The sequence below is a fragment of the Poecilia reticulata genome, linkage group LG2 (genome assembly GCF_000633615.1).
Source record: "Poecilia reticulata strain Guanapo linkage group LG2, Guppy_female_1.0+MT, whole genome shotgun sequence".
In the NCBI taxonomy this organism is placed as follows: domain Eukaryota; kingdom Metazoa; phylum Chordata; class Actinopteri; order Cyprinodontiformes; family Poeciliidae; genus Poecilia; species Poecilia reticulata.
The window spans coordinates 26,702,582-26,725,632 of NC_024332.1; the positions used below are offsets into that span (position 1 = coordinate 26,702,582).

At 42.8% G+C, this 23,051-nt stretch overlaps 1 protein-coding gene across 7 annotated transcripts; it reads left to right on the forward strand.

Moving 5' to 3' along the window:
• The first annotated feature begins 29 nt into the window (after positions 1 to 29).
• On the forward strand, positions 30 to 22,209 carry nhsl1a (NHS-like 1a). 7 transcript variants are annotated; one of them, XM_017309541.1, is made up of 10 exons: positions 4,470 to 5,828; positions 10,609 to 10,719; positions 11,133 to 11,263; positions 11,652 to 11,726; positions 11,885 to 12,092; positions 12,927 to 13,414; positions 13,500 to 17,556; positions 19,336 to 19,423; positions 19,517 to 19,564; positions 19,941 to 20,031. In XM_017309541.1, exons 1-9 carry the CDS (start codon positions 5,186 to 5,188, stop codon positions 19,539 to 19,541), a joined length of 5,826 nt encoding a protein of 1,941 aa, XP_017165030.1. In that variant the 5' UTR covers positions 4,470 to 5,185; the 3' UTR covers positions 19,542 to 19,564; positions 19,941 to 20,031. The 7 variants fall into 7 exon arrangements, with proteins under 7 accessions (XP_017165035.1, XP_017165036.1, XP_017165030.1 ...); XM_017309546.1 differs by lacking the exons at positions 4,470 to 5,828; positions 19,517 to 19,564 and adding an exon at positions 30 to 569 and having other exon boundaries at positions 19,941 to 22,209; XM_017309547.1 differs by lacking the exons at positions 4,470 to 5,828; positions 19,517 to 19,564 and adding an exon at positions 1,963 to 2,051 and having other exon boundaries at positions 19,941 to 22,209.
• Positions 22,210 to 23,051: the final 842 nt, after the last annotated feature.

The window sequence follows — 23,051 nt, forward strand, 5'->3', positions numbered from 1 at the left end:
ACTCTTCCTCATCTCCTCTTTCTCCTCGTTCTTCCTTACCTCCTTTTTCTCCTCACTCTTCGTCTTTCCCTCCTCTTCCTCACCCTGCTTCCTTTCAGCAGCTGCTTTCTCTCCACACTTCTTTTTACTTTCAGGACTGCCCTCCTCTTCATCACTGCTCCTCTTTCTTTTCAGACCCTCCAGCTTTTCTTCATCCTTCCCTCCTTCCACCTCCTCTGCTTCCTGTGCCTCCCCTCCTCCTCTTCCTCCCTCTTTCTCCTTCTCCATCATGCAGTGTCTGGCGATGATGTGTTTGTACAGTTTGCTGAAGTCCTTGCAGGTGTGGAAACACTCAGAGCAGTGGAAGAGTCTCGCGCTGCTCTGGTACATCAGGATGTTGCCAAGGCGACCCACGGCCACGTCATCCAGGCAGGTGGGGTGTGACGCTGCCAGGTGGGCCAGCTGCTGGGCGTGGCTCTTGGACAGCTGGCCGCAGTGAGGGCACCGGAGGTGGGCGGCCACCCCGCCGCCCGCCTCGCCTCGGGTATGGATGAAGACGGACATGGTTGCTAGGAGACACCATCATAGAGGTATTATAACCACAAACTTCAGTATTTAATCAGAAATGACCAACGCAGTTAAATTAATGTCATTATTAGCATCATATTAATTAATTAATTCATAAGTAGGAGGTTTTGTTTTCAATCAGGGAGCACCTTAAAGAAGCTTCACACCATATATGGTTAGTCCTTTAAGTTAAAAGAACTAATTTATCATTTTATAGCTGAACCACCTCATTTTTTAATGGTTTATGTTTATTTTTCCATTAAATGAATCCCGGTGATGTGACTACAATGTAATAACGGTACAGGACCAATGGAGCTATGCTAAGCTAACATGCCAACAGCCGTTAAAACCATCCCCTTAAACCCGGTTTTTACCCACCTCTCCGCGCTTCTGCCTTTATTTGACTGCGTTAGACCAGTGAAACCAGTATAGAGGATTAGCTTTCACTGGTTTGAAGACAAATTTCTGTTTTCAACCCACCGAGGGTTACCTGATGCGCTGCTGTATTTACTTCCTGCGCAGCCAATCACAGAACAGAACTCAAACATCGCGAGATCTCCGACGTCTTCGTCTTCTTCTATAGAGTTTATTTTCATCTTACAGTCTTTTTGTATTACCGCCACCAACTGGACTGAGGTTTAACTCATCTTCAATTCCGTCATTTAATGAAATATAATTAATAAGTTAATTAAATTCTCTCTGCTAACTTTGTGTCATTTAAATCCTTTATAAGTGCTTTAATTATATATCTACATGTCTGGGTTTTACTTCTACATTACTACTTGAGTTTATTGCCTAATATTATTAGCTCATTACATCTTTATGTAACATTAGTCTGAGATTTTTACATAAAACTAATTCAAAATAATAAACCATAATATTATTTAATTTCATTAAATAAAAAAAATTGATTAAAATTATTCAAATTATAATAATTTTAGTACTTAGTACTTAGTAGTACTTTTAACTACTTTATTGAACTTGGAGAAATGCAACAAGAGTGACCGACTTACTGCTGAGAATGGATTAAATATCTTTCTATTTCTTTCAGTCAATTCAAATGAATTAAAAAAACGTCAAAAACATGAAACAATTTTTAATTGGAAATGACAAACATTAAAATAATAAAACCTGTTATGTGATTAACAGGAAGCAGTTTGTCTTCAGGAGGATTTTAGTTTTATTTGTGTTTTTTAGTCAGATGAAAAGTTTGCAGCTGGAAACAGATTGTAAAGAATCCAACTTTGTTTGGAGTTTAGATATGATCATAAAACGAATCAATCCATTTTATTAAAGTCGCAGTTTGTTTCTATTTCTGTCAACTTTCTTTGTGTCGTTTCTGTCCTTGTTTTGCACAAACTGACAGCGAGCTGTTACTAAATGGAGGCTTTTATTGTGGAGGGATGGAGGAGGAGAGAGAGCCAGAGGGAGGACTTGTGTTTTCATTCTGTCTTTGCTTGGATTCACACACACACGGAGTGAGGTGAACATGCTCTGCTTTAAAGGTGAGACTGCATTGTTTCATTCTCTTTCTGACAGTGTAGCGCTGCGGCTAATGGAGGCAACAAAGTGCTGCTGCAGCGCTTTGAACTGCCGTTGCCATGGTTACCGCCATGATGCTCCTCAGAGTCGCGTTGGTTCTGGTGGCGGTTGGTCGGTCTATGGGTTCTTCTCTCTGCTGTGTGTCAGCCGCTGTGAGTGTGTTTGTGTGTTTAATGAGCGGCGGCCTGTCGAGGCAGGCCGAAACATCCCATTCAGCTTCTCTCACACACACACACACACCCACAGAGCGGCTGCAGCTGCACCAGGCAGAATAAACCTGGTTCTGCTCTAACTTTAGTCCGTTGGAGTTTTTTTGCCTGGACTTTTGTTCGTCTTTCAGATCTTAGTTTCTTCTCCAGAATCTGTTTTTGTATTTTTTCTCTCTTTTTTTTTATTCTCCTCTCCAGCGAATAACAGCATTTTATCCTCTTGACAAGCATAACTTTTCATCTTTGGTTCTCATGTCTGACATTTTTTTTTTGCTTTGTTTTGTTTCCTGCACTGCAAAAACACAAAATCTTACAAAGTATTTTGGTCCAGTTTCTATTTCAGCCACTTATAGGAGCTAAATATTTCTTTAATATTAATACAAGGGTTCTAGTTTCACTGGTAAATTATTTTACTTATAGGAAAGTGTCTTATAAGTGTGAATATTTTGCAGCTTTCTGTCTAATTGGAGTTATTTTACGTATTTACATTCTGAGATGGATTTTCAGCAGCTCATTATTTAGTTAAGCTATAAGTGAAACATGTTTGCATCTACATTAAATGAGAGTTATAAATGAACTTCGCTGCACAAATGGATCCAATTCATATCCAGTAATATGGGAAAGTAAACAATAGAGATGGAGAAATTGGTAAATGACATCACTAGCTTTAACTGACAATGAAAATGGAGAATAAATTAAGTTGGATTCAATAATATTTCCATTTAAACTGGATTCAGTTAAACTGGGTCAGGAAAACTTTCTATGGAGGAATAATCAGGTCAAAAACTGGAGGAAAGTCTTATCTATCTTGGCGTTTCCACTTTTTCAAAGCTAAAATTAAAATCCATTCTTCTGCCTAGAACTTCCTGGAAGTTTTTGATGAAGAGGTCGGAAGAAAAGCAAAGTTTCTAGTTCGTGCAGATTTGTCTCTTTTAGCTTCTGTAACAAGAAAAAAACTGCATCACCAAATCCAGTGTCAGATCCAGTTACAGGAATCAGCCTTTAATCAATCAGTTGAATTTATTTGTACTGTGCAGTTCAGCAACATGGCAGTTCAAAGTGCTTCAGATCATAAAAACATAAAATTAAGAAGTCATAGAAACGGCATACAGTCACGTTAAAGTCCAATTTTAGTTCTGAAGGGGTTTTAAAAAGTCGACAGCTTCCTGTTGACTGCAGGACGTTTTACTGTAATTTCCTGTTTTTATCAGCTTATCTTTGAAGTCATGACTGAGTGGAAATGGACTCAGCTGTAATAAACCAGATAAAAACAGAGTCTGACTTCCAGAAACTGGATTATTCTGTCAGTATGAGAGCAGACAGAACCAGCTGATGGACGGAGTCAGTCAGATGATCAATCAGCCGATAATCAAACCGATGTGACGTGAACTGGTCTTTTTCTCTGTTTGGTTTCTGTTCTGCTGCGCTCGGCTCTGGGATGATTTAATGTTCGCCTGGAGGAGCGTCTTTCACCTCTCTGCTGCTCCACTTGTTTCCTCTTCAGTGTCATTAAAAAACATCACCTGACAGATCCTCAGTTTTCACTTTCAGAGCTGCTGCAGGTTTAATCCTGATGGATTCTCTCACGCAACGGCAAGTTCAGCTGTTTTTTGAGCTGCAGAGTTGAAGTTTTTCTGTATTTGTGTCTGTAAACGGAGCCTTTTTGGCTAAATAAGTAAATAAAAAACCGATTTTTTTTTTTGGTAAACATTCAGCAAAACATATTTAATTTTGCTTCTCGTTCCTGTGTTTGTCCATCATTGATGTATTATGAGTTTCCAGTAGCAGGACGCCTCAGACTGATGGTTTCATGCTAACATGCTAACGACTCAACATTTGTTCCACATTAATGTCCTGATGACATCAGCTGCTAATCCACATCCTTTGCTTGGTTGTTTATAGGAAGATGCTCTAGTAGGGAATGTGATCCATAGAGAGGGGTGTGAATACTCTTCCATGTCTTTATATGTATTGTTTCTGCTTCAGTTGAATTGTTTTGTTGCTACTGTAAAAACTGAACTCTTACTTTAGTTGTTTTTAGTTCAGTGACTGTTTGACTAAACGGCTGATGGATGTTTTCAGCGTCTCTAAACTCCAGGGTCTATTTTCAGTGGAGGATTAATCCATGTTTGAACTTGTCCTCCTGTCAGACTTTGTTTTGATGCTCTTCTTTTCACCAAAGGAAAGAGGCGGCATGTCAGCGGCTCTGAGCTGCAGCTCACCTGGCAGATGCCGCCTTCTGGTTTCTGGAGGGTCAGGAATGAGCCAGGAACATGTGGAGGTAGAAACCTGTTGACTCTGGCCATCTGCAGACCTGGATAATCCCTGTTAGCAGATTAAAACTGCAGAGCGCAGGCAGAGCGCAGGCTGGTTTCTGGAGGAGACGAAGGTTTGGGATGTTTGTTTTGTTCTGTGAAGGAATGAGAAGAAGCTGCCGAGTTTCACTCTAAATCTGGACGTTTTTTTGGTCGTTTTTGATCAGAAAAGGTGGTCAGACATCTGGAAATCCTTCTTTTAATCTGAAAAACCTGAATTTATTTTCACTGTTGTGGGAAAGGCTTCGAGGAACTTTCTGGATTTACTCTGAAGAATCTCCTTTGACTCATTTTCAGCTTCAACTGTAGAATTAAATAGTTGCTACATGCAGGATGACCGATTTACTTTCCTCTGCAAGATTAAACAAGTTAAAGGCTTTTAATTTGAAGTGCTACAGTTTTAGAATTGATGTCTTTCTTCAACTTAGATAGGAGAAAAATAGTTTCGCCCGGTTTTGGAAACATTGTTTCATGAACGCTTTGTGTTAAGCTAACAGTGGATCTAGTTTGGTACTGATATCATGAGACGTTTCATGAATCAGGCTTCGTTCTCCATCTAGCCAATCAGACAGGATGATTTCTTACGTTGACTGTCTGGGCGGCGAGGGGGCGGGGCCTGGAGCGTCATCACACTGCTGGAACGGCGGACCCGACGAAGAGCGTGATGAGCTTCTTCCGCGCAAGATGGCCGCCCTGCAGCCGAAGACGGAGGGCAGCCTGAGGCGGCGCCTGCTCAGCGCCAAGATCTACCAGCAGCAGAGGGCCATGATGGGGCTGAACGCCAGGCCGGCGCCGCCTTCAGGTGACAGGAAGCCCCTCCCACCTCACCTTCAGGGAAACCCCTGGCTCCTCCCACCGCGGCAGCATGTTCACCCTTCCCTTCCACTGGAGGCTCATGGGAAACTCTTCTTCTCCCCTGAGTCATGTGGGAAAAGTCAGACCTCACCCCTGCAGGTGCCGCGCCCCTCCTGCCCCATCCTCAGCCATCGGCGCCGGACCAGTTCCTGCCCCCCGTCCCCAGAGCCCCGCCCCGGCTACACCCTTCCTGCCCCCAACCTGTTGGGCGTCACAAACCCTCCAAAGGAACCAGAGGTGCCACCGCAGTACCGCTACCAGCCCACTAAGAGGCGCAAGACCAGATGTCTTTGGTTCCGACGTCGCCAGGGGAAAGGCTCAAAGCAGGAAGCCTTGTCGACCACACCGCTTCTCCAGAAAGGTACGGCTCCCAGCCTGGACAATGTTCTCATTTTACACCAGCTAGAGGTTCAAAATGGCAACATTTGTCCAATTTCCAGCTGCTGCGGTTCTTTTTCTCTCTGTTCTGAGTCAAACCAACCAAACCCTTTAAAACCTGTTCCCCTCCTCACCTGTGGGGGCGCTGCATCAAGAACCACTGAAGGAAATGACATGAAAACCTCTGAGCACAACTTTCTTATGGAAACAAAAATGGAGGCATCAGATTTTAGTGGTTGTCTTCTTTTCACCACAAGTCATTTCTCCTGCTAGCATGTTAGCTTTGGTTGCATTTACCCAGAATGCCCTGCGCTGTAGCATGCTTCCTGCTTTTGGAGCGGTCTGCGGTCCACTTGGTGTTCACATATCGATCAGCACCAGGGTTCACTTCAACCGAACCCAGAGGGAGGTTTGTAGACGGACCAGAGTTCACGTTTTGGGTTCGATTTCCTGTTCTCAGCTAGAACAAGACTAATGAGAATTCAACCTTAAAACTATAATTAAACCAAGAGTCTAACTAAATAACTAGAACAGACACTCGCTGCAGTTCTTGCAGTTCAAGAAATTAAGTTTCCATTTCTTCTCATTTCCATTTTCTGTTATTCAAACTGTTTCAAAGCCATTAATATTTGATGCTGCTTCTCCTCAGCAGAGCCGATGGAGGTTCTTTAAATGAGGATTATCTGGGTTTTCCTCTGTTTGGCCCCAATAGGCCTTTTACTTTCCTGTGTCTCACTCTCTCTCTGTCTCTCTCTCTCTGTCTCTCTCTCAGATCAATAATGCATCACAGGTCTTGTTCTTCTCAGATAACTCGTAGCACAACCAGCTCCCTGTGTTTCTCCTAATGACCTCCTCTGTGTGTGTAATCTGCTCTGTGTGTATTTGTGTTCATGGATTAGCAGCAGCTCCATATGCTAAGCTACAGGCTAATTCCTGTTCCAGCAGATGAACGGCCCGTATGTCTGCAGCAGCTGCTACCTGGCAGCTTCACCTCCGTCAGCCATGTTGACTCAGGAAAAAGTCATTTCTCCCTAAAATAACTGGTTCACTGCTGTGACAAATGATCTTTGGAGAGTTGATTCAATTCAACCACATTGGAGGATTTTAGAGTTTGTTAAACCGTTGTGTTGGTAGTCATTCTGAGACTGGACACATTTAATTTATAATCAGGTTAATGATTTTGTTACACATTAAAACACAAATACACAAATTATTTATGTTTTTTATAACCAAGTTTAAATAAACGGTAAAACCAGGAGACTTTTCTGCTCCCAAATCAGCTCTTATTCTTTCATAAACTTGTCGAAATATAACAACTGTTTAGAAACAAAGTGACCCAAATCCTGATCTTATTACTGAAAATAGTTTATTCAATCGAGCCCAAAAAAAAGAAAACTAGATATTTTCATTTTAATACAGAAAACAGGCAAAATCTGCTACAGTGTATTAGAGGCTTTTTAGGAGAAAACAAAGTAGTGCATTTTTGCCTAAAAACTCTGAAATTTTGAGAACAATTTCAGAAATTTTCTAGAAAGAAGTCTATTTTTATATTAATAGGAATTTTCTTCAAAAAACCTGATTAATCTATAAATTTACTCACTTTTTCTATCTGATGCACCGTTATATAAATATCAAGTTTTAGATCTATAATAAATATCAGGTTACACTTTTTGCTTTATTATTGGTAGATTTTTTTTATTAAATTTTTTGGCCGACTACTTTTAAATTTACAATTTTAATCTTGGCCCCCATGATAAAACATTTGGACACCCCTGCTGTAGATAATCTTACGATTTATTCCTGGTGATCTGATCCAGTTGGAAGAACGTTGGAACCGCTCCGATCTAAAATCTGATTTTAGACGTGTTTATTCACCATTTTAATATTTTGCATGTGAACCAAACATAATTCTGTCACTTTCAACATCTTCAAGAAACTTACGAATGTAAATAATTGATTTTTCAGTATTTCCTGATTCCCGCCCGTCTTTCCTGGCTTTCTTAATGGTGACGGTCCTGATTGAGCCGCTTGGTTCTAAATATAACAGTGAGATAATTTGCCCTACTTGGTGTCTAATTATTGAAACTAATTACAACAGTGAGGAGATGGAGATGAACAGACAGGGAGGCCGTCAGCCTTGAACACTGTAATTAGCTGCTCCACATTGTCGACACATTTACCAACTGGAACTGTCCCAGTTTGGCTCTGGTGATGGAGGTGAACCCAATTAACCACTAAAACTAATTATGGAGGACAGAGCTGAAGGACGGTTCAGCTGCTGGTGTTTCAGAACCTTAAAGTCCAGTTTGGTATCTGCTTCACCATCAGCTGATGATTCTCACAGAACAGTAAACAAAAACCATTTAGAGTTAAATATCTCTTCTCTTCAGAGACTTTAAACTCTCAGTGGCTTGACTTACATTGGAAAATGTTACACCAAGACCAAGAGGTTTCATTAAAGATGCATAAAAATCATCTGTAATCTACAAATTCTGTGGACAAACTGGTCATGCTTCAGCTTTTACCACCTTGAAGCATGGAGTAAAGTCAATACTGAAAATAAAACAYGACAAAGGAACTACAGACACAATATAGCGTCAAAAAGATGGTAGGAAAAATGCTAAAAAGGACAGAACGACGAGGAAAAACAAAGATTGAACTGCAGGGAAATAAAAAAGGACAGAAGAGCAAAAACGATACAAAGGAGGCATCAACCATCTGAACTAAACTGAAAAATGTTCCATTAAATATTTTATAGAATCTACATATTCCCAATAAACACGTTGAGGTTGAAAAAGGCATTAAAGCAACACAAACCCTACAAACATCCAGCTGCTTTAAGAGCTTCAAAGTGACAGAATAAAACATGAAGGATTCATGAAACGAGACATAATGAGGCCTTTTATCACTCAGCCGATGCAGAACTCGGCTCATTATTTCCTGGATTTTTCCTCTATACCCTGCGGATGGATTGTCCTCCCAGCGACACCAGAACACAGAGAATAAAAGATAAAATGTTTCACATCAGACCCACAAACAGCCACTTCCCCTTCATCTTCAAAGCAACACGTTCCTGCAGCGTCTGGAGGTAACCTTCATCACCTGGTGGCTCCTGAAGGGCGCGCACGTGTGTTGGCGTCCTGCCAGCGTGGCAGGTGTGTGTGTGTGTGTGGAAGTGAGAGAGGGAGAAAGAGGCTGGGGGCGAACGAGAGAGAAAAAGAGAGAGAGAAAGAGAGGAGTGGGAGGAGAGCGGCGTCGCAGCGAGTGGAGCTGCATTACTGCTGCTGCTGCAGCCGCAGGAGTGTGTGTGTGTGTGTGTGTGTGTGTGAGAGGCTGTGTGGCGTCGTCATGGTTCTGATCGGAGCCACCATCAAATCCGTCCTCAGATTCCTCACCAGGACCACAGGTAGGAGACGCAGCGCTGAGGATCAGAAACTGGGTCAGTCAGAATCAATAGATATCAGTTATGGATCTCTGAAGATGACCTCATATCATCCTGCTCTGTGATTGGCTGTTGGGTTTTTGCATTGAATCAAACATAGTTGAGGTCGACAGTTTGATCTGTGTTCAGATTTCTTTTCTTATGACCTGTGAATGACTGACAGTAGGTGATTGATTGATTATTGATCGGTAAACCGGTTTATTGGTTTGCTCTGCTCATCCTCAGTGACTCCAACCAGAACTTCACTGTTTTATGTTCGTTTGCTTGGAAACATTTCATCTGTAGAGAATCTGCTGTGTTGGGGGAACCGGACCCTCAGGAGATGTTCTGGACGGTACCAGAGGGTTTTACTGGCTACCATAGAAATAAGAGGCGATTGATCCATGATGACCCAATATTTGAACATTTTAACCAGTAGTAACTATATAATTGACACTTTTAAGTTCTTGTGAAACATTCAGTGTTTTGATTATCTAAACGTCAGTAAAGCCAAACTGAATCCTCAGATTACCATGGAAACCATTTTAGCGCTACCACAGAAGCTTGATGATGCTAATAGCTACGGTCTTCAGCCAATCAGCACCGAGAGCTGCCCGTCCTGGCGGCTTTTTCTCCATCGTCGTCTTTGTTCCTCATCAGAACGTTTACGATAAAATTAAAAGTTTAGTTTTCGTTCCTGTCTTCAGTGAAATCAAATAAATTAAAGTGATTTTAGGCTATAAACTGTCAAGCTGTACAGTAGTTAACGTGATTGTTTTGGCGTTCATCATGGCGGAGTGGACYGCTTTCTGAAGAGCGTGACATCACGTGTCAAAGGTCAAAACTTGATTTGACAGACGAGGACTTACTGTGTCGTCTCCAGACGAACAGAGACGTTTTCTGGTCTGAATGCAGAAGTCGGTTTTAAGACGATAAATCTCGTTTTTACGAGTTTTATTATTCAGTATTTGATCTCCTGATTGAGTTTATTCATGTTGCAAATAAAACCAAAATGTTTTAGGAGTTCACAAACCTGTGACCATTTAAATGGTCGTCTGTCTTTATATGCCAGCGTTCTGGCTCCGATTTACAGAAACTGAGAGTTAAATGGGACATCTGTCCACACATCTGTCCACTGATTCCCCCTGGAAGTCAGACGGCCTTTCCTTCAAGTTAAAAGCCCCTGAAGCAGAGAGCCGGGGTCACCTTGACGCTGCTGAGAGCTGCAACTTCCATCATCAACCGTCTCGGTGTGAGAGGAAATCTGCTGAAACGAGATTAAGCACAGAAAACCTCATAGTGATTATTCTGTCTCTGTCCGTCTTTGTCTTTGTCTCTGCAGCCGGGGACAGGGACAACAAATGGTCCGTTCACTACAGTACCCAGAAGCCTCCACAGGGTCTGCGCTTCATTCCTGGGAAACGGCGGTCGGGCAGCGCTGATGACCTGCGAGGTGAGATGAATACTGCTGTAGTCTGACCAGATGGAGAGGAGAGACGAGAACAAGGACAGAGACAAAACTACAGAGAGCACACTGATCACTTTAAATGATTAGTCTTTCTGCTTTGAGTTAAAATAAAATGTTTTTATGCTTTACAACGCAGAGAAATAAATTGATCGGTTGTAGTTTTCTCTTCCCTGGAAGCTTTGAATCAGATTTTATGATCTTTAAATGAAAAGGTATTGATCTGCAGACACGCGAGTGAAGAAATGAGTGTTGCAGTTGGACTGCAGTGGCGCACTCTGCTGCAGCACTGCTCTGCTGCAGACTGCATCGCAGCAGCTGCAGCACTGCTCGTCTTCACAGCCAGCAGTAGCAGGTCTACCTGCTGATTGGCTCTTCCTTTTCTTTCTGTCTGTCCACAGCTTACAACGGGCTGACTCAGCATGACTGCTTCAAGCACCGCCCACCAAGTCCCACCTTTGCTCCACTGTGCGGTCTGGACCAATCAGAGGGCGGCGCTAACAGAGGCTGGCGGAGCAGAGGCAGAGCGATGGTGAGATGGTGTCAGTGACTCATGAATATTAATGAGGCTGAAGCGACCGTACAGAAACGGCGGCCTAATGAGTCATGAAGCGATGACTACACACTGCAGATTATAATCCAGCTGGGATTATTTTATATGAAGCCTCATAAACAGAAACACATCCATTAATTATTCATCCAGAGACTTTGCTGCTGTGACATTATTTCATTTTAAAGGATTGAAAAGCTTAATTAACCCTTCATTTACTCTGCAGTTGTGAAGATTTGCAGAGAGGTGAAGTCTTCTGCAGCCACCTGCTGGTCAAACTGAGGCATTTCCATTGTTCTTGCTGCATCCAGATGACTAATCGTTTTGTTTTTTTTGTCCTCTTTGTCTCACTCATCTCTCCTCCTCTCAGAGGTCCAGAGTCTTGGACTTTTTCTCTCAGTCTTGCTTTTCAGTTTGTTTCAAGTTTTCATTTTGGAGGAGAAAGGTAAACAGGGACCAGACTTAATAAAATTAGTTTAGATAGTCAGTCGTACCTTTAACTCCCTGCTAGCCGACATTTAAACCCTAAAGCATAAAAACTGGAATTAAACTGTTTCTAGTTGAGCTGAGCTGTAAATTAAACCTTGTTTTTTTTATTGTCAGTCTTCAGCGTCTTCAGATGAAGATGAGAAGTTCTTCCTCCCCAACCCGCGACCCATGACCCCACTGGTCCTGAATCCCATCAGTCTCTCGTCCTGCTGGGATGATGGATTCGAAACGGAGCCTCTTCAGCGCCTTCCAACGCCGGAAGAGAAGATGAGGCAGCAGGCGGAGGCCGTCGCAGCTGATATAGTTCCTATCAACGTGACGGGTACAGAGACCAGAACCTCTGGGTTTGACTCAATCTGTGATGTTGCAGCCTCTAAAGATGGTTTGACATTTGTTTGTGACTCAAGTTAGTCCTTAAACCTGATGTGACATTCTTTTAGATTTATTATATTCATTTTAATTTACAAAAAGATTTATACTTTAACTGCTAGCAATGCCATTGGTGAATTAGCAACTGGTCCAGAAAAATATCTTGCTTATGTTTTGATCATACTCCACATCAGCTTCACTTTTGAACATTAAGTAGGAAAAACAAAACATTTTTTAAGCTAATTTCACAATTTTCTCAAAACTACAACCTTTTTCTATTTAAATTGTTTTGAATTCCTCATTCTAACCAAAGATTTTACTTTCTTTTTTTTTTTTACCACATAAAGACCTCTTATTCAGCTTAGAGACATTTAGACACACAGGACAAACAACCATGTAGCAACCATGTAGCAAGGCAACAGTCCTAACAATTGTGCAACACCGTAATGTGACCAAGTAGTTTTATTTATTAAGCCGAATCATTTATTTATTAGACTAAAGCAAATATGAAGTTTTTATTTAAAAAAATATGAGAACTTTAAAAGAATGTTTCAGACATTCTTACCAAAAAGATTTAAGATCTTCAACCAAACTAAAGATTTTTTATTCCTAAATCAAACCAGTTATTCTTGAGTCCTAAAAACAAGTAGTCCATCATCTTAAAGGGAAAGAAGCAGTTTTCCTGTAATAGTTTGATTTATTTAGTGTAACAAAGTATTCTGATTTGTTTGTAATCTGTTGCCTAAACTCCAAAGATGGAGTAATTTGTTGTTTATTTGCCTTTAAGGTGAGAGTTTTGACCGACAGGCCAGTTTTCGAAGAACAATCTCTAATGGAGACTCGTTAAACCGAAGACCTAATAAACTGAGCCGCCGTAAAACCGTTTCTGCAATATTGGACGATGTCATCCCCAAGCCCTCTGTTCCAGTGAATCTACCTGGTCAGTACTCAACAGTGGGTCGACTTCCTTCCTCATCCTCCTCCTCACATCAGCAAAACAGCATGGAGGAGGCCATGGAGGAGAGTGAAAGAGACAGAAAGGAGGAACCGTCTACCTCCAGGAGAATCAGAGCCCCAAAGGGTGAGGGCATGTCCAGCCTCATGGCCTCCCTGACCGCCTCACCAAATGTTGGCAAGCAGCCCAACTCCTGTCACTCGTCTTCCTCTGAGATCAACAGCCTCCCCCGTATTCCCACCAACTCCTCTCTGAGTTCGGAAGTCAGCTTTAACAGCACCACCTACAGGACACTCAGTGCTTCCTCATCTTACAGCCAGGTCAGTCCAAGAAAAATAGTGCCACGCTGAATTTACCATAGCCAAGTTAAAGTTTGTGTCTCTTTTCTTGTCGTTTTCTCTGCAGTCACAGGATCAGCAAAGTTTCCCAAGTGATTTCCAGCCATTGTTGCCCTATGACCCTAATGCCAGAGTCATACCCCAGTCTCCTTCTTCCTCGTCGTCTTGTTTTCCTTCTTCTCCTGTCAACTCCTGCATCTCTGACACCCCCAGCCAATTGCAATCAGAGTGGTCTTATCCCAGTGATAGGCCTTTAAATGACTGCTCTTCTCACTACCTCTCCTCTTCAAGCATCGCTGATTCTGTGTCTCAGTTTAGTTACCAGGCTCTGGCCGATCAGACCATGACCCAGCAAAATGCCCAAAACTTCTCTGATGGTGACTCCTGCAGTGGGGAAAGCTGGAGCTACAGGCCTCTTTCTCCTACCTCCAGCATCCACAGCGGTATCACCCAGGACACAAGATGTGTCTCTGAAGAAGGCTGGAACTGTGAACCACTTCTTTCTTCTGGTCGCTCCACCCCTCTCTGTATTGACAACACTTCCCTTTGTTCAGAGAAGATGTCTTCATCTCCCTTGCTGAACCGGGAGAAAAGGAAGTCCAGCACTTCAGCGTTCTACTCTCGCTCTATGACACGCAGCATCTCCCTACGCAAGTCCAAGCGCCCACCTCCCCCACCTCTGCGCTCCGACTCCTTGAGGCGCCGGCCAGGTCGCAGCAAGGCCTCGCGTTCAACAACAAGCCCACGTCCTGACCGGAGTCCTCGTGTGGATCGCAGCACCTTGCACACACCTAAATCATCTCCTCAGACCTTCCCTGACCCCTGGGTACCCAGGAGCAATGCAAAAAGACGTCAGAGTGGTCTGAACTGTGGGACAGTCACAACCTTCGAACCTTTAAGTCCAAACTCCCAGAAGGCAACTTCCACTCACTCCGACTCTTCCAGTGCCAACCCAGTGAGCCCCAAATACTGCCAAGTGCTTAGCCCAGGAAATCCAAGTTCAGAGGATAAAGATCTGAAACTCTCTCTCAACCATCCACCTGACTCCTCTGTTGCTGGGCTTCAGCGCCTTGCCTCTCCATCCAGTGGTTACTCCAGCCAGTCTAACACTCCCAGTCCTGGAACTCCAGTCTCTTCACCCCACAATCCTTCCTCCCCTCTTACAGCAAGCCCAGGAGCATTTTCCCTTCCTCCAACCTCCCCTTTCTTTACCTCATGCTCTTCAACCTTACCATTTTCCCCCACAGCCTCTTCCCTCCCCAGGACCAGGTCTCGAGGAAAAGGGAAGCCAAAGCCTCCAGTTCCACAGAGGAAGTCATCACTTCTCTCTTCCTCATTTTCCTCCTCCTCCTCTCTCTCCTCCTACACCTCATCTGACTCTTTAGCCAGGCAATCACTTCTCCCTCCTCCTCCTCCTCTTCCTCTTCCACAATCTGCTCCCCCTGCTTCCAAGTTCTGCCTTCCAACTCCTGATCTTCTTCCTCCTCCTCCTCCTCTTCCACAATCCGCTCCCCCTGCTTCTAAGTTCTGCCTTACAACTCCTGATCTACTTCCTCCTCCACCTCCTCTTCCTCCCCCTCCACTCCCACAGTCCACTTTTCCAGTCCCTGAGTTTTGCCTTCGTGCTCCTTGTCTTCCGCATCCTCCTCCTCCACCACCACCACCTCCTCTTCCACAGTCTTCTCCTACAATCCCTGGGTTCTGCCTCTCTGTCTCTCCAGCTTTCACTTCTACCCCTCCACCTCCTCTACAGTCTCCCTCTTCTTCTCCTCCTTCACCACTTACAACTCCTTCAAAGCCTGAATTTTGCCTCCATGTTCCTCCGTCTTTTACCAAGTCTCTTCCACTTCCCAACAGTCTCCCACCTTTATCTCTACCTCCTCCTCCACTACCTATCCCCACCCGGCCTCCTCCTCCTCCCTATTCTTATGCTGTGAGGCAGACCTCACATCACTCTCTGGGCTCGTCTGTACCATCCCATTTTGATCCATCGCCACCCTGCCAACCTTCTCAACCATCTTTTGAATTATCTGACATAGTCGACTCCCCTCCTCCGCCATCTTCTCCTCCATCACCTGCTCTCTCTGAACCTTCCTTCTTTTCCTTTCTCCCATCAAGTCCAAGCACATCTCCAAGGCCCCACTCTCATCTGATCACCCCTCAAGCTTTGCAGTGTGTCAAACTCCGCTCSGTCAAAAACCAGGCAGTACAGCAAACCGAACATGACCCAACTGACAGCCAACTTCACACTGAAGTTAGTGTGTTGCTAACTAACGGTAACCAGATGGAAGAGACTCAACCAGACTTTGATGTATTAAATGAGTCCTTTCTTGATTGTCTCTCCAATGCTGATGCAGACGTGTCTCCACCTGGAGCAAAACAGGCTACCTGTAATACAGCTGGCAATGACACATGTCCATTATTAGCCAACAGCAATAGCCGAGTCAGTACTGAAGTAAAACAGACAGAACTGTATTGCAAAGACCCAATGAAAAGTGAGAGTGGGATTTCCACTGCAGAGTCAGGTGATGCGAAGCTTCAAAGACAACAAGGCAGCTCAGTAAGCGAGAAAGACCAGGACTTTAAGCTTAACAAAGAAATCACACAAAATGTCCAGGTCAATGGGCAACAGAATAATGATTCAGACATGTGTCCCCCTGTGGCGAGTGTGAATGTCTCCAGTCTTGACAGTCCATGGGTAAAAATGTGTCCTGATGATGATGACACATGTTGCATGAATAATAATATCCAGAATCCTCCATTAGAGCAACCTTCCTCAGAAGCAGACTTTGCAAAGCATATAAAGAGATTGAGAGAAAAGAAGACCAACGTAACAGAAAAGATAAACGAATATGAAAGAAATGAAAATAAATCAGAAATACAGAATAAGACTGATGTGAAAAACAATAATAGGGATGTTTGGTCAAGCAGTCCAAGGAAGCTGTACTCCCCAGAGAAACCTGTCCCCCCTAAGAAGCCTGATCTTGGCATTCTGGGTCCCTTGACATCCCCAAAGCCTAGAAGAGGACCAGGAGGGCCAAGTAGCCCTGGGCGTATCATAGAGTCCTGCCCTAGACCTAACACTTCAGATTTCTTTAACACACAGTCCCATACATTTAGCAACATGCCATCGCCAAAGCACTTGACAAACGCCTCTGGCAATTCAGAAATACCAGGATGCTCGGTGAACTCAAGAAACTCACCTGCTAGTTCTCCTCAAAGGCAGAAGCCACAGATTTTGCAAAAGAAGCCAGATCCTTCGTTGACCTCTCCCAAAACAGTAAAACCAGCTTTTGCATCCAAACACACTGGAGAGAAACTCAAAGGGACTTCAGCAACTGGTAATACTTTAGAAACTCAGACCGCAATGGAAACCAGAAGCACCTTAGAAACTAGAGCTGGTAATACTTACAACAAATCCTGCAGCTCATCACAAATGATTGATGTCTATGAGACTCATCACTCTTCAGGGTCCCCATCAGTGGGGATGGGTCCCTCAGGGGTCCGTAAAACTACTTCTACCTGGACAGAAGCAATTCAGTCTGCGGTGGCTGAGCCTCGTTTTGGTAGGATCATTGGGACAAGGCAGCAGGATGAGGAGATAACCAACAACAAGAGGTTTATGAAGTCCTCACTTGCTGAAGATGAAGATGAGGAAGAGGAAGGTAGAGTGGAAGACAAGGAGAGGAAGAAAACAGTCATGATGATGATGACGTCATCCAACAAAAAAGGTAAATCCAGGAGAGTGAGGAAGAGGCGGCCAGGCCGAAAGTTGTTGATGATGTCACCAAAAATGGAGCCCTCTCCCTCATCGTCATCATCGTCCTCCTCCTCTTCTTCATCATCTTCATCATCATCAGAGGATGACCCAGATGTAATAACAGAAAGGGTCGACAGGCGAAGGAAATTCAAAGTTTGCAACCAAGAGACGAGTGACTCTGAAAGCTCGTACACTCTGATTGGTCAGAGCAGGTTTTCCCTCAGCAGTTTGCTGTCAACTGAGAGCCTGCAGGGGGAGCTATCACTGCCAGACCTCCTGATCAAAGAACCAGATGAAGAGGAGGAACCAGGAAAGGAAGAGCCCCAAAGTGATGAGGCCAAGGAGGCTAGCAGGTCTTCAGATGGTGAGTTGCAGACATTTTGGTTACAGTAAAGATGAGGCAATGCTGGACTCTTCAGCTTATTCTCATCAGAGCCTTGAGAAAATTAACTTTTTGGATAGAATTAATGAATTTATAGAATTATGACCAACTTCCAAGGGTTAGAACCAGGGTGAAAGTAAGGGGGTACGGCAGGGTACTCATCGTCATCATCGTCCTCCTCCTCTTCTTAGTACCCCTGCGTATTAGGGGTACTAATACGCAGTACCCCTAATACGCAGTATTAGGGGTACTGCGTATTAGTACCCCTAATACTAATACGCAGTATTAGGGGTACTGCGCAGTACCCCTAATACGCAGGGGTACTAATACCCCTTATGAGTCCTTTCTTGGGTACACCTTTGCTGTGGCTCATCACAGCCGCTGTAGTTTCTGAGCGTTCAATAAACGACAAACTTGGACTAATTACCTTGTTCTTTGTGAGTAGGCTATATATACATCATTCACAACAAACATCAAACACGGTAAATATGTTTAAGTATTTAACAAACAAATGGCTTCTACCTGATAATTATGTGAAATTAAATTGTCTAATTTAAAAATAATAGTTTTACTGCTCTGACATCTTGATTTGAGCTCAGAGTCTGAGAGGCTTTTCCTCTCAATTTTTTTTGCTTCTTATTTAGTGGAAATATTAATGTTGATTAGTCTTTCTCCAAAAATAATTACCTTTTTAAACCTTTATAGCTCCACTGTTAAAAATGATAAGCTAACATTAACAAATGACATTGAAATAAAATCCAGTCCAACCTCTGGATTGAGGTCATTCCTCTGGAACCTGTTGGAGGAAAAACATCCCAACTTCAGAAGATGAGCTTTAACCTGATAGAGCTCTGTCGTTTCTCCTGTCAGTATGAGAGTCAGGGTGAGGAGGCGCCATGTTAGGAAGAGAAGTGGAAGCTGCAGGATATTCAGAACAGGTCATGATGCTGGGCTACTGATTATCCCTCTGTCTGGACACAGGATCAATAGAACCAGTTTAAAAGCTAAAATTAATGGTTATATGCCAGACATGGAAAACTGGGATGCACTCCATGCCATGATGTTCAGAATTTAGGTCTCATGGCATCTCAATGTGTCAACATTGCAGCCAGTAGGCTGAAGGAAATACAGCTTTATTTTGTAGCAATTCAAGAGCTACCAGCTTTTATCGCTTCGCAAAAACATTAATCAGCACAGAAATTCCAAAGCACACAAAGAAACAGTTATATATATATAAATATATTTTGTCATAGTACCCCCAAGAATTTAAAACTACTTTCATCCCTGGTTAGAACCCAATATTGGATGTGTGTGCTTTGCTAGTTGTGCACTGTACGACTAGCATTGAGCCAAGCATAATCTAAAACAGCAGCAGTAGTGTCATACAGTAAGAGTACATACTTAGCAGTGACCCCAAAATCAGTCTACATTATTGGCTTTAGTCTTCAAGTTTTCTGTGTCCATGAACCAAGTGGCTCTTGCCACTTGGTTATTGCCCATAGTCATGAATCAACTTGTCCTATTTCAACATATGGATTTATCAAAAACTTATGTATAGGGTCAACTCAACTCATGATCAACTCAACCTGGAAACTACTCGCCCTCACTGTTTAGGTTTACTGTCATTTGTTGTGTCTAAATGTTCTAGTTTTGACGGTTCTCCTTAAGTGATACACCATTGGAAAACTCAGTGATAAACTGGTTGTTCTTATCAAGTCTATTTTAGACTTAATAAAAGAGAATTGATCATTTGTTTTTCAGACGATGTGTTTGTCAACGTTTCGGCGGATCAGATGTTGGTCTCCGGTCGTCCTCGAACTACAGAGGATCTGTTCACCATCATCCACAGGTAGACTTCAGTTGATACTGAGTTCTGGTATTTTAACAACCGACAATACACATCCTCACATCTGCTTGATCCCTTCCTCTGCCTCTGGAGCAGTGCAGTATGGGAAGGCGCCGCATGAACATGTCGGTAATCAGGTTGCAGGTAAACCTTCGAACTGGGCAGTAAATATGTAGATGGTGCAGTTCCAAGTCCTGATTCCTGTAACGAAGCACTGAAAAGTGAAATCAACCCTTGTTACCTAAATATGTACATCAATAACCTTTCTCTTTGAAGGTCCATCTGTCTCCTATCTTGTTTCCTTGCTGCCTTCATTCCCTCTGACCCTTACACTCCAGTTAGGCTTCCTCCCAGAGATCTGACACTTTAAATCTGGTTGGCTGAAGCACATTAACCTCATTAAGAGGCAACTGATGTGATTTAGTCCAGTAGTTGTGAAAAGTATTTGGCCAAATCAAACATCTTCTCAAACTGACCGTACACAAGGATCTAACTGGTGCTTCTTGTCTAATTTTCTCAGATCGAAGCGAAAGATGCTTGGAAGAAGAGACTTTGGAGAACTCCCTCTGTCCTACTCTTCATCCTCCTCCTCTTCCCCTCCAGAGACTCCCACTAAACCCCGCCTGACCAGGGCAGCAGGGTTCAGGAACCCCAGGTCAGCCAGGAGTGAGAGTTTTAAGGCTCTCCTGCTGAAGAAGGGCAGTCGAGTCGAGGCGTCTTCCAGGATCTCGGCAGTAGAGCGCCTTTGTGTCGGTCAGTTTCCACCTCCTGTTGATCCTCAGAAGACGCCTCCTCCTCCCCTGACCTCTGACCCATTGGATGATGGGAGGTCCAGCAGCTTTCTGACTGTGAACGCCCCTCCGTTATCTCCCTGCGCGCTCTCCATGATGTTTGGCTGGAGGCGCCGGGATCTGATGCTGCTCACCTCTTCCTCACCCGTCCTCGTCTTCTCCTCCTCCCACATGCAACCTCGCTCCCTCACTCCCCCTTGCTCCAGCAGCCGACGGTTCGCCGGACGCTGCCGCCTCTTCGCCGCCCCCATGACCGCCATCTTGGAAGGGGAAGATGAGGAGGAAGATGGGGAGATTTTAGTTGGAAGAGAATCCAGTCTGAGCATGGTGGAGGCTTCTTAACCGACACGTTTACAGATGAAAGCAGCTCTGAAAAGTGTGGATCTACCTGGACTGATTAGACTGAAGCCTCCCATATAAGCCTGGTTCCAGCCCTTATGGGTCCCCTCATGACCGTGGACTGAATTCCTCCAGAACCCAAACTCTCATTAGCCTTGTTTCATCAACATTTTTTTTAAGTATTGCATTAGAAACAGTTGACGTAAAATTCTTAATAACTTCCTCAATAACACTCGCTTGTTGAGTTAATGCTCTAAAGTGGAGAAGGAAAGATCAGACGTAGTGAACACTCCCATCCCCTGGTGGGTCTGTGCCTTACCAGAGGCACCAAACCAGAAATATTTTTAAAGTCCGCGCTAGCTAGCAACCTCAACTTTCTGATTATTACAGCCATGCATACATCAACATCTGACTAAATTAAGCTTCAGCCTGGTTGATGGAAACACATCAAACTTGTATTGTCTTTTTTGTGACATTTAAAAGTTCACTCAAAATAACTTAGTTATATTTGAAAGCTTATCAGTAAAGCAGTGGCTAACTGATAGTTAGCTTGCAGGGGCGCAAGTGCAAAAGCTTTGAAGTATGACTACCATTTTTCCTGAATAAACTCAAAGCAATACTCATTTTACAATTGTAACTTTGCCTCTTTACAGTTCTGGGAATTTGATGAAAATGGTGAGAAACCCAGTTTCTTTTCGGAGCATCTTCTTAGTCGGACTCTCCACTAGGAACTCTGTTTAAATGTTGGACTTTATCTGCCTGATTTACTTTTTAATATTGTTTACAGTTTCCACTGATTTTAGTTTTACTGCTGGATGTTTATCTTATCTTGCGATGATGTCACACTTTTAAATCCAGTTTTATCTCCAGTTGTACAGTTCATACATGAGATTAGAGGTTCACTAACATTTCTCCTGAACTTTTCTTGTTTACAGTATAAAAGTACAAAGCTGCACAAAGTCAACATTAATCTTTAAATACCCATATTTACTAACCTGGAGTCAGTTATAAATCTATTATCTTTGATTTTGAGGACAGCTAGCTGTAAAGTTTTTATTTCTCTACACTAGGAGGCATAAATCATGTACTATGAATGTTTTAGTCTTTTTTATACATCATGTTTCTAACAGTTTCACTGAACTATATGGAAATGATTCCACTTTAACTTTGTTTGGATTAGAAAAAAACATATTTTTAAGTGAGATGCTGTAATTCGTGTTTCTGGTTTGATTTGGGTTTTTACAGGTTGAAATATTTCTAAACCTGCTTTCCTCTATTAAGACGACCGAAATGAATGCGATAATATTTGTTTTCTGTAAATAACCTGTTTGGCTCTTTCTTATCTTGTTTTCATGTTTTTACCTGATTTCGTATTTGTAGCATCTCAGTAAGTAAGAGTCTGTTTGACTCTCCAGAACTAGACAAAGTGGAAAAAAGACATTTAATGGCTAAAAGGATGTGCTGCTGTTCAGTTTGGGGACTCGTTTGTTCCTTCAGTGTGAATGTTAAAGCAGGTTGGATGTAATAAATGTAAAAAACAGTTTAGAAAGGAAGGAAGCACTGTGAAGTAAAACAAAGAGATGGGAACTGAAGGTGTCTAGAAAGAAGAGTTTATATGTAAGAAGACATATTACTGAAGCAATAAAGAAAAAAACTCTGTATTCGTCTCATCATTCCTGAAACATCAGTTCTATAAACTCTTGTTTTCATCATTATGGTTTTTTTTGCATATATTTTCTTTGTTATCCCGTCCACTTCCATCCTGTCTACACTTATTCCAACTTTCTGTGTTTTGGGTTTTATTGTATCTCTCCTGTCTGACTGCTAATTCTGCATCCTGAAGGAAGGCTGTGATTGGTCCAGACCAGTGATGGCAGTAAATGGTTGATTCATAGAGATGGAGCGTCTAGAACCGCCATCGGACGACGTAAATGGAAGCTGAACTAAACGATGCTCAGTTCTGACCTTTGTTTCTGTTTTTGGAGGTGAGTGTCGTTTCATTTCTCTGCTTCTGTAAGATCGAACAGAACTGGTGCAGCTAAATGTTCCCAGAGGTCATAAAAGGTGAAGAACGTTCATTTGTGCTGCTTTTGTTTAGAAGATATAAATGACGACCTCTGAAAATATTTATTAATATCTTTAAAATGGTAGCAGCACAAATGTTTGACAATTTTGTTCGATTTAAAGAAGATTCACTCATTTTTATACAACAGTCAACAGTAATCCATTTTGTGTTTTTCACTCTTTTGAGTCTTTAACTGATGCAGTTATTTATTTGGCCACTAGATGGTGACCTTGAGCCACTGCTGACCTGCAGAGAGAAAATTGGAGATTACCTTCAGATTTATTTATGGTTTAACTCTTAGTTTTGAGAGTTGAGTTTGATCCAAAAAGCGAATCTGGCCTTTAGAGGTCAGGCTGAGTGAATCCAACTTTAACCAGAAAGTTTTAGAAGGTTCTGGATGTATAAAACTGACCCCAAACAGTCTGGAGAAGACTCA